General features: G+C 36.8%; 1 protein-coding gene across 5 annotated transcripts in view; it reads right to left on the minus strand.

The window, feature by feature from the left end:
* LOC133190517 (axotactin-like) overlaps positions 1-13,075 on the minus strand; it is a 43,432-nt gene that overhangs the window by 8,284 nt on the left and 22,073 nt on the right. For 2 of the 5 annotated variants that reach the window (XM_061326187.1, XM_061326190.1), the window contains exons 18-32: positions 12,843-12,941; positions 12,296-12,438; positions 11,780-12,031; positions 10,985-11,119; positions 10,649-10,822; positions 10,032-10,169; positions 4,769-4,928; positions 4,573-4,643; positions 4,189-4,274; positions 4,025-4,042; positions 2,499-2,658; positions 1,567-1,757; positions 974-1,202; positions 464-706; positions 322-368 (exon numbers count right to left, since the gene is read on the minus strand). In XM_061326187.1, coding sequence (XP_061182171.1) covers positions 322-368; positions 464-706; positions 974-1,202; positions 1,567-1,757; positions 2,499-2,658; positions 4,025-4,042; positions 4,189-4,274; positions 4,573-4,643; positions 4,769-4,928; positions 10,032-10,169; positions 10,649-10,822; positions 10,985-11,119; positions 11,780-12,031; positions 12,296-12,438; positions 12,843-12,941 — 2,146 coding nt within the window. The remainder of the gene's footprint in view (positions 1-321; positions 369-463; positions 707-973; positions 1,203-1,566; positions 1,758-2,498; positions 2,659-4,024; positions 4,043-4,188; positions 4,275-4,572; positions 4,644-4,768; positions 4,929-10,031; positions 10,170-10,648; positions 10,823-10,984; positions 11,120-11,779; positions 12,032-12,295; positions 12,439-12,842; positions 12,942-13,075) is intronic. The other 3 variants (XM_061326189.1, XM_061326191.1, XM_061326188.1) reach the window with 2 other exon arrangements.

The following is a 13,075-nucleotide window of genomic DNA, read 5'->3' on the forward strand; positions in this document are numbered from 1 at the left end:
TAGCAACATGTAAGTCATGATATTTTACTGAAATTTTTTTTAGAAAACATTAACTTCAAATCTGTATCCAAGGCCCATTAAGGATCATTTGAATGTGAGATACTGAAACTGAATCAAGGCCAGTAGTGTTGGAATTAATCCAAACTCAAGTATTTTATTACTGATGAAGAAATCATATTCCAGGACCTCAACTCAATGTCATATTCAAATGTCATTGTCACTGGGCATTGTGATGTTGAAATCAAATTATGAACAATCACTGGTTAATCAATTCACTCATTTAAGTTATTCTATTAAATTTGTTTGCTATATATCACTTACTGTGTTAACTTTTCCTGGGAGAATTCCATTTTGTTTCTTTTTACTTGCTACAAAAAAAAATGGTATAAATATTAATATTTATGCTTATATGAAAGTATGCTGTTGATAAAAAAACAATAATTTTTTTTCCCCCCATACTTACATCCTAATGTAGCCGACACCATGCTGAATTCATCCCATGTGGCGATATGAATATCTTTTTTAGGGGGAGGTGGAGCAGGGCTGTAAGTCTCCATGGTATGGTTTAGCGGCTCCTTTAGCTCAAAGTCATCAAAGTATTTCTTGCGGACGTCATACGTGACGTAACGAGTGCGCATGCGCCTCATGACAATGGCAATCAGAATGGCTATAAGACACAGTAGAGCCACCAACGTGGAAACTATCACTGGAAAATAAAATCACCGTACAATTAAAAACTCAGTTAAAAGACAACTTTATTTTTGGACTTCCAGATTAAATATTTGTCATCATGACTTTACTGTGTGTTCTCATGACCAAAACTTACAAGACTGTTATCAAAACTCAAAAGGCTTTCCGTCTGAATTATTGACAAAGAGTTGCCCCCCTTTTTATAAATTCCTTTATCTACAATTTTATGTACATTACATTGATAAATACTGCAAAAATTCAAAACCAGTTTAAATTCTCTTACATATGGTCATTGACGAGACATTTTCTGTGGTGATTTTTCCCACTAACAGAGTTATATTTCTAGGTTCCTCATCGGTGGTTAGGAGGTATACCGCAGTGGTAACAACGGCTGTTGTGGTGGCGGTAGAAGTGGTTGTGGTAGGTGGTAGAGGAGTTGTTCCATTGTTTCCAATTCCAATAATGTAAAAATTGGGGCTTCCTACATCCCAAGGTGGCATTGTAATACCAGACTGATTGAAACAAAAGACATTTATCATTTTAAGTTCATAGTTTTGAAAAAAAAAAAATACTGTTAATAACTGTAAAACCTACTATAGTAAATCTTGCTGATAAGGAAGTCCTTCAGACACAATTTTTAAAATTTCTTATAATAGAAAATCTTTATATCCATATAAGAAAGTGTTACAATATGTAATGTGGGGAAAAGATATAACTTCCCTTTAATCAAAATTTCCCTTATATCTGAGTTCCACATAAGCGTGTTTTACTGTAATCACTCTTAGTCAATAACCAAGGCAGTCTTTAAAATATCCCAACAGCCATCGGGTTCAACATCTCTACTACACAAATCAATGCAAAAGAATGTGAACTAACCAATGGATTAGCTGTGGTAGTAGGTACATTTACTGTGGATGTTGTGGTCACTGAATGGTCATCATAATCTACAGGTGAGCATTGGGGAACTTGTGGCCCATACACAGTCAAGGAGCCATTTTTTAGGTCCCTAAGCTGTTTCAATGGCTGTACTTCAAAGGAGTCTCCTCTCACTGGTTTATAATTTACATCTGAAAATGCCAAACTTATGTCATGTGTTGTAGAATATTTACAGCTGGTTTCACTCTACAAAGAATTATAATGATTTATATATACTGCAATTTTCCTTCAATAATATATCTCTCTCCTTCTTGATCTCTCGAAGTACGTCTCCAGTCCTGACTTTTTCTCCTTTATAACTTTACAAATTTCACTCCTGATTTCTCAATCTCTTGAAACCTTTGATCTCTCAGAGTTAAAATTTGCGAGGCACTTGTTGTTTTCTCCTGAATAAGCACTGAAATATGGTGACCTCTTACCCAGAATAAATGTGACATCATTGTTAAATTAACATGTATAATTTTAGTGAGCATTATCAAACATTAGCCAACATCTTGTTCCACAATTTTTTTAATTCAAGAGACGCTTTGCAACCCTTGCCTTTCGAAAATTAAAAAAAATTAAGAAACTCGAGTTTGAGAAAAAAACAGTTACTAACAGGCACTGGTTATAGAACCTACATATAATTTGTTCATTTAGATTACAACATTCCAAACTTTTTCATCAAGTGGAAGATCAAGTAAGTTATCAAATTTAATAACTGACCAGCACTGGCCAGGGAAAAAGGCCTGGAGTTCCCTGCAGTATACAATATGTTCTGATTTCAGCTGATCATCCTGTGTCAGCAAGCAGTGACACTCAAACAGCTGATACAGGCCAAAATTACAACATTGATTCCCCACCCCTCCCTGTGGCCTGTTTTCTATAAATACCTGATATACATCCAGTGAAGTTCACTGTCAGGTTGGGGTTTCCATATTTTGGCTCCATCATTTCAGTCAAACTGGGAATCAGTCCACCAACCAATAAAGTATCCATGTCCTCTAATTGTGTACTTGTTGTGAATTTCTTCCTCCACGGGGATCGGTCCACCTGTATTACAAGTGAATACATAGGGATGATTATGTGACATCTTTGCATACAATTCAGCAGTTCAATAACATTCCTCTATTTTCTATCAGACTCCGGTATACTGTATGTGTTATTATACATAAAGAAACCAAATAGCCATGTATAATGTACATTTATAGTTAAATCTGAAATACTAGTAACCCATCATGATTGGGCACTGTTAGTATTATAATAGCACATACCATATGTCAAGAAAAGAAGAAAAAAAAAAGATTCATGCACACTGAACATAAATTCTCCCACCTACAAGATAAATACCTTGAAAAACAAAAACAATACGGAGGATAAAGACATACACTGATGACATCCCTTAAATACATAGAAGATAGATATTCCGTGTTTTGTAGTTGGACATGGAACTTATTTCACAAGTGGGGCAGGATTTTTTTTTTATATTTTCAGAAGTGCAAATCACAAGAGAAAATATATAAAAAATCTTGTTTCACGAGTGAAATGAATTCCATATCCAACTACAATACATTGAATTATCTGTTTATTACACTTTCTTTTTCCTTTTTGCCTTTTTTTTGTAACGCAGTATCGTAGTCATTAACATCATAGTTGAGCGGTTGTGAGATGTCATAGCCAAGGGATTATGAGATAGAAAATTGTAAATATGGATATTATTAACAACAATTTGGAGAAACTTTGGCAGATTTAGTCTGGTCTGTATCATGATGGTTTATTTTACTCTAACTATAATCTCATTTTATTTTATAACAAACACTCTTCATGAAGAGAATGAAAATCTCAAGTTTTGCCACACTGGATAAATATCACTTTCAAAAATATCACTTTAATTACAGTATTTCAGTGTTGAAAATGTAATAAATACATGTATAGCAGTGAGTTATTCTGTATATATATAAGTGATAAACAAAACAGTGATCATCTGATTCCTGAAAAACCAACATAAAACATTAAAGAGCAATTTTCCGTACTAAATAGAAAATCTTGCCACCTCTCAGTTAGCAAATTTCATATGCTCTTAGCATGCAGCTTTATTCTTTTCACATATTTCTGGGATTTTAACTGAGTCATTAGAAGGAATTCTTATATCTTCCTCACTATGCAAAAGAATGTCCATTACAACACAACATAGATTTTTAACCCAAATTAAATAAGTGTAGCATATAGCTAAAAAGTATAAAGATAAAAAAAATTACCATACTATGTGAAAAAAGAATGAAACAATCTGATGGATTACAATCACACCTAAATACTATACCAGTACTTGTATATATGCAAATAAAAAAAATATAAAAGGACAGTGACTTGGAACCTATATTCTCACCATGCACTACAAAATACAATGCAATTTACTTACACTATGAATTTCTGCAGCCTGTATATCAATAAATTTCATGACAGTATTTTCAAAATTTCTGTGTTTATTTTGAATTAGCAATTACCTTACAGTATTAGCTACTTGAAAATCTTTGTTAAATTTTCAGCTTTTAAAAGAAAAATTAGATTTGTTAAATGACCTACCCTTATCCACATTTCCTCATTCTCCCTTTTGTATTCAAATTTGTGAGCTGTCCCATCACAGAAAGATCCCTTCAGTTTCTCTTCAACTGTGAAATTACAATCAATAATTAATATTGTTTAAAGATGAAATGTCTGACCTATAAACTTTTTACTTTTCAAATTGTATGATAACGTCAAAACCTTATAAAAATAAAAGCTTATGTAAATCTGATTTTGCAATGAAATGTACATGTTGCAAAATCTTAGGGAAAATTTTAGACACAGCAACAGATACCATACCGAGGTAGTCATGATACTTTGCTTTTTGATACTACATGTATTAGGTTTAATTCTATCATTGGAGTTAAACTGAAGAGCAGAAATTCCTGTACTTTAATGACTTACACAAATTGTTCCCTTGTTTCAACAGAGCTCTGACAAATTTGTTACTCAGTGAGATGACAATGTAGTCTTTCCTGAAATACACCAAAACAAATATAAAGGAAATTCCATAAAATGTGCATCCCAGATCTCTTTACTCAATGTAAACAAGTTTCTCAAGTTACTTTTCAGGGAGTCCACACAGTTTGTCTGGTTTTACCTTTCCTTACTGAATATCAGTAAGAGAACCATGGTTTTGCCTTCTGTACAGTTGGTCTTGAAGATGAATGAGAATTGTTCTGTGTTTGTTCTGGCTGCCTGACCAGAGGGAGTGAAGTGATAATGAACACCTGACTGTCCACTGAAAATTCCGGAAGCCTCTGTAAATAGACATAAACAATAGATTCACAAACACAATAGACATATACAGTCAATCTTGTTACACAGGCAAGAGTGGCTCACATAAATTTTGTAACAATATTTGATCGGGTTCGATGTTCAATTTATGCTTACAATTTACGCCATGCTTGTTTACATGTTCTAATAAATGTAGTCTAGTTGAAACTGACTTTTCCATTACGCCACACGGCAGCAGCTTCTTACATGGTGTCAGAAGTGTCGGACCATTATTAGTGAGTACGGGGATTGAAAATATTGTGTAACCAGCCACAATTAGAGACAAATTGCCATTTTCCTTTGTTATTGTTCGAGAGCGCGCCAAAATCGACAACAATGGAAAACGTACTTCATCCGCCCGAAACAATGGATTTCGATGCTAAAAATCTTTCTCAGACCTGGAAGAAATGGAAGGAAGAGGTGTTACTCTACATAGATATCAGCATGGAGAAAAAACCAGAGCCACAAAAGGTGAAACTCTTGCTGTATCTTCTGGGACGCAAGGGGAGAGAAATCCATAGCACGATGCAGTTTCAAACTACCGATGAGCATGGGAACAAAGTGAATATGGAAGAGAAAAATATTACTGTAAAACTCATCCTCGCAGAATTTGACAAACACTGTGATCCCAAGAAAAACGAAACAGTCGAGAGGTACAAATTCTACAGTCGAAACCAGCAGACAGGTGACACATTTGACAAATTCTTAGCAGAAGTTAGAATTTTGGCTGACACTTGTAACTTTGGAACTCTCAAAGACTCAATGATAAGAGACCGAATTGTTTGTGGCGTAAGTGATTCTGGGCTGCGAGAAAGGCTTCTACGTGTGACCGATTTAGACTTGGAGAAATGCATTCATGTGTGTAGAGCCACTGAAGTTTCCAAGGAGCAGAACAAGGAAATTCAACCACAGGCTGCAGGAATATCTGTGCATGCAGTCAACTCGCACAAGAAGAGCTTCAAGAAACAGCCACAAAAGTCCCAGAAACCACAGCAACAGGTACAAGCGAGACAAGAACCTAGTCAATGCAAGTACTGTGGAAGTCGCCATGCCAAAGGAAAGCGAAATTGCAAAGCCTATGGCCATCAGTGCAGGAAGTGTCGCAAACTTCATCACTTTGAAAATGTCTGCAATTCCGCCAAGTCAACAGTCCATCAAATCCAAGAGAGTGCCGAATCAGACTCTGATGATTACTTTTCTATATATAGTGTAGATCTCAAAAACAACAGCGAGTCAGTAAATGCAATTAACCAAGTTTCTGCAAACAAGGTATTTGCCACCTTGTCGGTCAACGGACAGTACGTGAAATTTCAAGTGGACAGTGGGGCGACCTGCAACATACTCCCAAGAAAGTATTTGACAGATAACAATGCAATCACAGAGACAGACCAAATACTCAGCATGTATAACAACACGACAATCAAACCTCTGGGCAAGTGCAACCTAAAATTCAAAAATCCTAAGAACGGAGGAAAATACAAAGCAGATTTCGTCATACTGGATGGCTCGTGTCAACCAATACTTGGTTCCAAAGCTTCACAAGCCTTGAAATTGATCACGGTCGAGAACGAAAACATCCTTGAAATCAATGTGAGAAAACAACCTTTGACAAAGGAGAACATTTGCAGAGAATACCATGATGTGTTTACTGGCCTAGGACACCTGAAAGGAGATTACAGCCTCCAGATTGATCCGAGTGTCAAACCAGTTGTTCATGCTCCACGGAAAGTTCCACTCGCAATCAAGAATGACTTAGAAAAGGAACTGGAGAGACTCGTACAACTGGAAATTCTAGCCAAAGTTACTGAGCCTACACCTTGGGTCTCCAGCTTGGTTGTAGCAAGGAAGCCAAGTGGAAAACTCAGAGTCTGCATAGACCCCCAAGACCTGAACAAGGGACTGCAGCGAGCGCACTACCCTATGCCTACAATAGAGGACATCTTGCCAGATTTGTCAGATGCCAAATGCTTCAGCGTCCTAGATGCCAAAGATGGCTTTTGGCATGTTCGTCTGGACTACGAAAGCTCTCTTATGACTACTTTTAACAGTCCGTTTGGCAGATTCCGCTGGCTCCGCATGCCATTCGGTATCAACACTGCGCCAGAGGAATTTCAGCGTCGCCAGCATCAAGCACTGGAAGGACTACCTGGAGTCAAGAGTATACATGATGACATACTGGTGTTTGGAGAAGGAAACACAGAAGCAGAAGCGCAAGAGGATCACGACAGAAACTTTGTCAGACTCATGATGAGATGTAGAGAACAGCAGCTCAAACTCAATAAGGACAAGATGAAATTTCGACAGTCAGAAGTAAAATTCATAGGCCACACGATCACTAATAAAGGACTCAAGGCAGACCCCGAAAAGGTCAAAGCAGTCCTGGATATGCCAAATCCAACTGACGTAGCAGGAGTCCGACGATTTATTGGATTTGTGACATATTTAGCAAAATTCTTACCAAAGCTTAGTGACATCTGCGAGCCGCTGCGTAAGTTAACACAGAAAGATATTGAATGGCACTGGACCCCACAACATGACGAAGCTGTAAAACAAGTGAAAAATCTAGTCACAGCAGATCCTGTGTTACAGTACTTCAATCCAGAAAAGGCACTAACACTACAATGCGACGCCTCGGAGAAAGGACTTGGAGCAGCTTTGTTGCAAGAGGACAAGCCGATTGCCTTTGCCAGCCGTGCCCTGACTGAAACTGAAACCCGCTACGCACAAATAGAAAAGGAGCTTCTAGCAGTGATATTCGGGCTTGAACGTTTCAATGTTTACACATTTGGGAGACCAGTATCTGTCCAATCAGATCACAAACCTTTGGAGATGATTGTGAATAAGCCTCTTTACAAAGCGCCAAAGCGTCTCCAGAGCATGCTGCTCAGGATGCAAAAGTATGAAGTAAATCTTAAGTACCGTCCTGGAAAGAACATGGAGCTAGCGGATACCTTAAGTCGTGCGTATCTGCCCAATGAGAAACCATCAAAGGCGGAGTCAGTAGTAGAAGCGATAAATATGCTACAATTCCTGCCAATTGCACCAAACCGTTTGAAAGTCATTCAGGACGAAACTGCAAAGGATAATACCCTGCAAAATTTAGGCGCATCCATCAGAAATGGGTGGCCAGACTGCAAAACCTTAGTTCCAGAACTCATAGTTCCCTACTTTGAGATCAGAGATGAGCTGTCTATCCAAAATGGAGTCATTTTTAAAGGAGACAGAGCAGTTATTCCACAAGCACTACGCAAGGATATGCTGACAAGGATACATTCATCACACCTTGGAATCGAGGGATGCCTACGACGAGCCAGAGAATCTGTATACTGGCCACAAATGAACGCTGAAGTTAAGGACTTCATACAAAAGTGTGAAACATGCCGCACTTTTGACAACAACCAAGGAAAAGAACCTCTACAACATCACGAGGTACCACCACGTCCCTGGGCAAAGCTTGGACTTGACATCTTCACTTTCGACCAACGTAACTACTTGATAGTAACTGATTACTTCTCAAACTTCTTCGAGATTGATGCCTTGGACAGAATGACATCCCATGAGATCATCAAACGACTACGAGCACAATTCGCGAGACATGGAATACCAGACCTGTGTGTGTCGGACAACGGTCCTCAATTTGCCTCCGAAGAATTTGCTAAGTTTGCCCAACTGTGGGAATTCCAACACGTAACATCTTCACCACACTACCCACAAAGCAATGGGAAAGCCGAACAAGCAGTGAAAGTTGCCAAACAAATTCTAAAGAAAGCAAAACATGCAAAATCTGATCCTTACCTTGCATTGTTGGATTTCAGGAACACACCTACACAGCATGTGGGAACCAGTCCAGTCATGAGACTTATGGGAAGGAGAACAAAAACACTACTACCCACGAAAGGAAAGTTATTACAGCCGAAAGATGCACCATTTGAGAAAGAGAAGATCGACAATGCCAAACAAAAACAAGCAGAGTATTACAACAGATCTGCACACCCATTATCGCAACTATCAGTTGGAGAGACTGTCCGAGTCAAAACCCCTAATAGACCATGGGAGAAAGGAACGGTTACGGAAGCAATACCAGAAAGGAGATCATACAAGGTAACGACCGAGGCCGGAGCAAACTATACGAGAAACAGAAAACATTTGCGTAAATCAAATGAATTGCCGGTGTCAAGAGACATTCCATGTGATCTTCCGTGTGAGACAAATGAGGCCAAGGAAGTGGCACCCGATGTTCCAAAGCCAGTAACTGACCCTAAGAACACCGTTACCCGTTCTGGACGTGAAGTGAAACCGCCGGTTAAATACAATGACTATGTTATATCATGATTTGTTGATAGACATTTAACTTGAGTAGATGCCAAGATAATTTTGTTTAGTGTAGCTAGGAACGCTTTATTCATTTCATCGATGTTGCATTTTACATGTTTGCATATAATACTCATAGTCCAATTTCTAGTCATATTGTTATTTTATTGCTAGTCAGTTCAGTAAAGCAGTACAGATGTTTTGATTCTAGTCACTTTTAAGCATAATATAAAATTTATTCATTGTCCATACTATTCTTACTAAAGAAAAGGGGATGTAACAATATTTGATCGGGTTCGATGTTCAATTTATGCTTACAATTTACGCCATGCTTGTTTACATGTTCTAATAAATGTAGTCTAGTTGAAACTGACTTTTCCATTACGCCACACGGCAGCAGCTTCTTACAAATTTCATACGAAATTCACATGAATTTAGTGTGAATTCTTCGCATTAAAAAAAGACAAAAAACAAATCACATGAAATTTATGCAAAAACTTCATGTGATTTTGACATAATTTTCTTATGAATTTCATATGATTTAAAATTCACACAATATTCATGCGAAAATTTTTATGCACATTCATTGGATGAATTTGATTCATTGAAATCCAACCAAACTGATAGTGAACAGCATTTTGAAAAATTGTATATTGAGAAAAAGATAGATGAGGAACACTTTTTGATAGCTTGAATTAAAACAAAAAACCTCCAGCAGACATTTATTAACACTGGATTCTGCAACAATTCTCAATCTGACAACACAGTATTCTTACCCAGCTGACAACGTTCTCCAGCAAATTTACTTCTGGAGCAATCACATTCATAATCTCCATCTCCCCATCTCTCTATACAGTATCCACCATTTAAACACCAGTTCTTTGTGCAGCCTGCCTTACATCCTTTCTTTAAACCTGTATTGAAAATATTTCTCCACTTCAGAAATCTGACATTTTTTTTTCTTACACAGAATATAAACAGAAATTCTGTTTCTTTTTCCAACACCTGTCCTTTCAATAATTAGTCTTTTACATACCAAAAAACCACAAACTTGTATGATTGTCAATTAATTTAAAAAAAATAAATCAGCTCGCACGTGAACAACTGGGCCCTTTCACAAAAGAACTTACAACAAAGACCGAAATATGATTTCAGTTTATTCCCTTTTACATCAAGGGCAGATCACTCAAACTGAAAAAAAAACTACCATGGAATGCACTCTTAAATGAGCAGTGTTTAGAACTTCCTTAACATTAATTTGAAAAATGTATACAATATAATTGTAAAAGAATTTGGAAATATATTTTTAGAGAGCAGTTTTTACAGAAACATCTAAAGTTGTTTGTCTTAGTTGTAAGTTCTTTTGTAAAATGAGCCCAAAAAGATTACCCACCTGTATTGCTTTCTGAGTTCTTTTGAAGATCAATAAGACGATCCCCTATTTTGAAACCCCTCATACAACCCTGAAACTTGTCCAATTCAGTTACATTGGCGGGAGTTCCACCTAAGTAGATTCTTAGAAAAGGAGGCTGTTTCTCTTTCATTCTGGTAGGCTTGACAGTTTCCACTAAAACATATTGGGAAATATGCTAATGATTTCTGAATCATACAGACAGTAACTTATTAATCATAATCCTGTCTAACTTTCACAAGTACACATTACAGAATTTTAATTGTGCTTGAATTGTGTGTTTGCTAAGTAAATCCATTATGTGCCCGCTATCCTTACCTTCATTAGCAAATGGATTGCTGCTATAACCAGACTCCAGTTTATTGTTTGCAAGGTTCAGGTACGTGATTTTTCCATCAATATTTATCTTTGAGGGATCCAGAACAACTTGTTTCCATGTTGGTTCAGTGATTCCTGAAAAAAGCATTGCATTCAAAGTTAGTCATCAAAGCGGACCATTAAATTATTTTGTTTCCTTCATTGTATGGTTTAGAACACCTCTGCACACTATTTATGCAATGAATCCTACATATTTAATGTTTGAATTCTGACTAAAAAAATCTTCATTGATTTAATGGAGACTGTTTCTCTGAACTGTGTCACTGAAATAACATTCTTTATAAAACGTGTTTCCTTCATATTGATTTACACAACATGTACACTTGGTCAGAAGATGAAAGACATAAATCAGAGGTCTCTCATAAAATACACAAATCACATACCTATGAAGATTAACAGGAGTGCATACCTGTGAAGATTTACAGAACATACCCATGAAGGCTAACAGGAATACATACCTGTGAAGATTTACATGAGTACGTACCTGTGAAAATTTACAGGAGTACATACCTGTGAAGATTTACAGGAGTACACACCTTTGAGGACTTACAGGAGTACATACCTTTGAAGATTTACAGGAGTACATACCTGACCATTTACAGGAGTATATATATCTTTGAGAATTTACAGAACATACCTGTGAGGATTTACAGAGTACATACCTGTGAAGATTTACACGAGTACTATGAGGATTTACAGGAGTACATACCTGTGAAGATTTAAAGGAGTACATACCTGGAACTTCTATGTCTGTGTAGAAGATCTGTCGGAAGTTATTCCTGCTGAAACGTAACTTCTTGCCCTCCACCACCTCCAACTGAATGAAGTTGTTCAGTTCATCATACATGTAGAAGATAAGGGCCTCCCTCACCTGTGTGTGGAAGCTAAAGATTATCCTGTTCTCCATTTCCAGGGGATTAGAGCTGATCCTCAAGTCAAAATATGCTGCCTGCTCACCAGTTATGGTTACTACATTTTCATTTATATCTGAAATGGTGATTTGATATCACTTGTACTAGTTTTACTCAACAATCTTCATGCATTACAATATTACTATTCAGCTTTAAATATTTTCTCTAAAAATTATTTCTTTTTACCAATTTGACATACATGTGTTTGCACCTTGATAAACTAATATTCATCGCTCTACCTGCTTTATTCATTTTAGTTGCATTTCATTACATCATTTATTACGACAAATACTATGCAGACACTATTAAAATTCTTTTGTATTTTAATAGGAAGACTTACTGATCTCACAGCTGTGGCCTGAGTGAGCCCATTTGTTAGTACACGTGCACTGATAATCATTCCACTTCTCCACACAATGTCCTCCATTCTGACAGGGATCAGGTGAGCAGTGAGGCCTACATCCACTCTGTATACCTAGCATGCTGGAAATTGAGAAACATATATACTGCAAACTGACAATACAGTCGTAAAGGTCAAATCTCATAACTGAACCACATTTATAGAATTTTATTTAAACTCTATTTATCCTAATACTTCAACATCATAGAGGATTATATGGCAATATTTATTGACCAAATGATTCCATTTTGTAGGAGATATGGAACAATTACGTCCATACAAAAGACAGAGAAAAAGCAAAAATTGTACAATATTTGTATTTGTTTAATTTTCTGTTAGTTTGAGCTACATTAATTTTGCACTGTAGTCTTATCTTTATCAAAGAATTCTAAAATCAACAACATAGTTATAAAAATCCTACGAAAAGGTTCTCTCTTTCCTAGATAACCTAGTAAGGCTTTAACAACAATAATTATAAGAGACATACTCATCGTATACATCATGGATGAGGTTCCGAGGTCTGCCATTATACACTAGTCCTTTTACACAGCCAGTTAATCCAGGCAAGTTCTCATAGGATTCACTACTAAATCAAACAAATCAAAATTACAGGTAAAATTATCCGATGTTACCATAAAGTAAAGCATATTATAAACCTGACATGGAGAAGGCATTTCATTGATGTGATGGTTAGGGCTGGGACGATATATCGAGATATCG

The sequence above is a fragment of the Saccostrea echinata genome, unplaced genomic scaffold, assembly GCF_033153115.1.
Source record: "Saccostrea echinata isolate AGI-Se365-2 ecotype Australia unplaced genomic scaffold, CSIRO_AGI_Sech_v1 ptg000022l, whole genome shotgun sequence".
In the NCBI taxonomy this organism is placed as follows: Eukaryota; Metazoa; Mollusca; class Bivalvia; order Ostreida; family Ostreidae; genus Saccostrea; species Saccostrea echinata.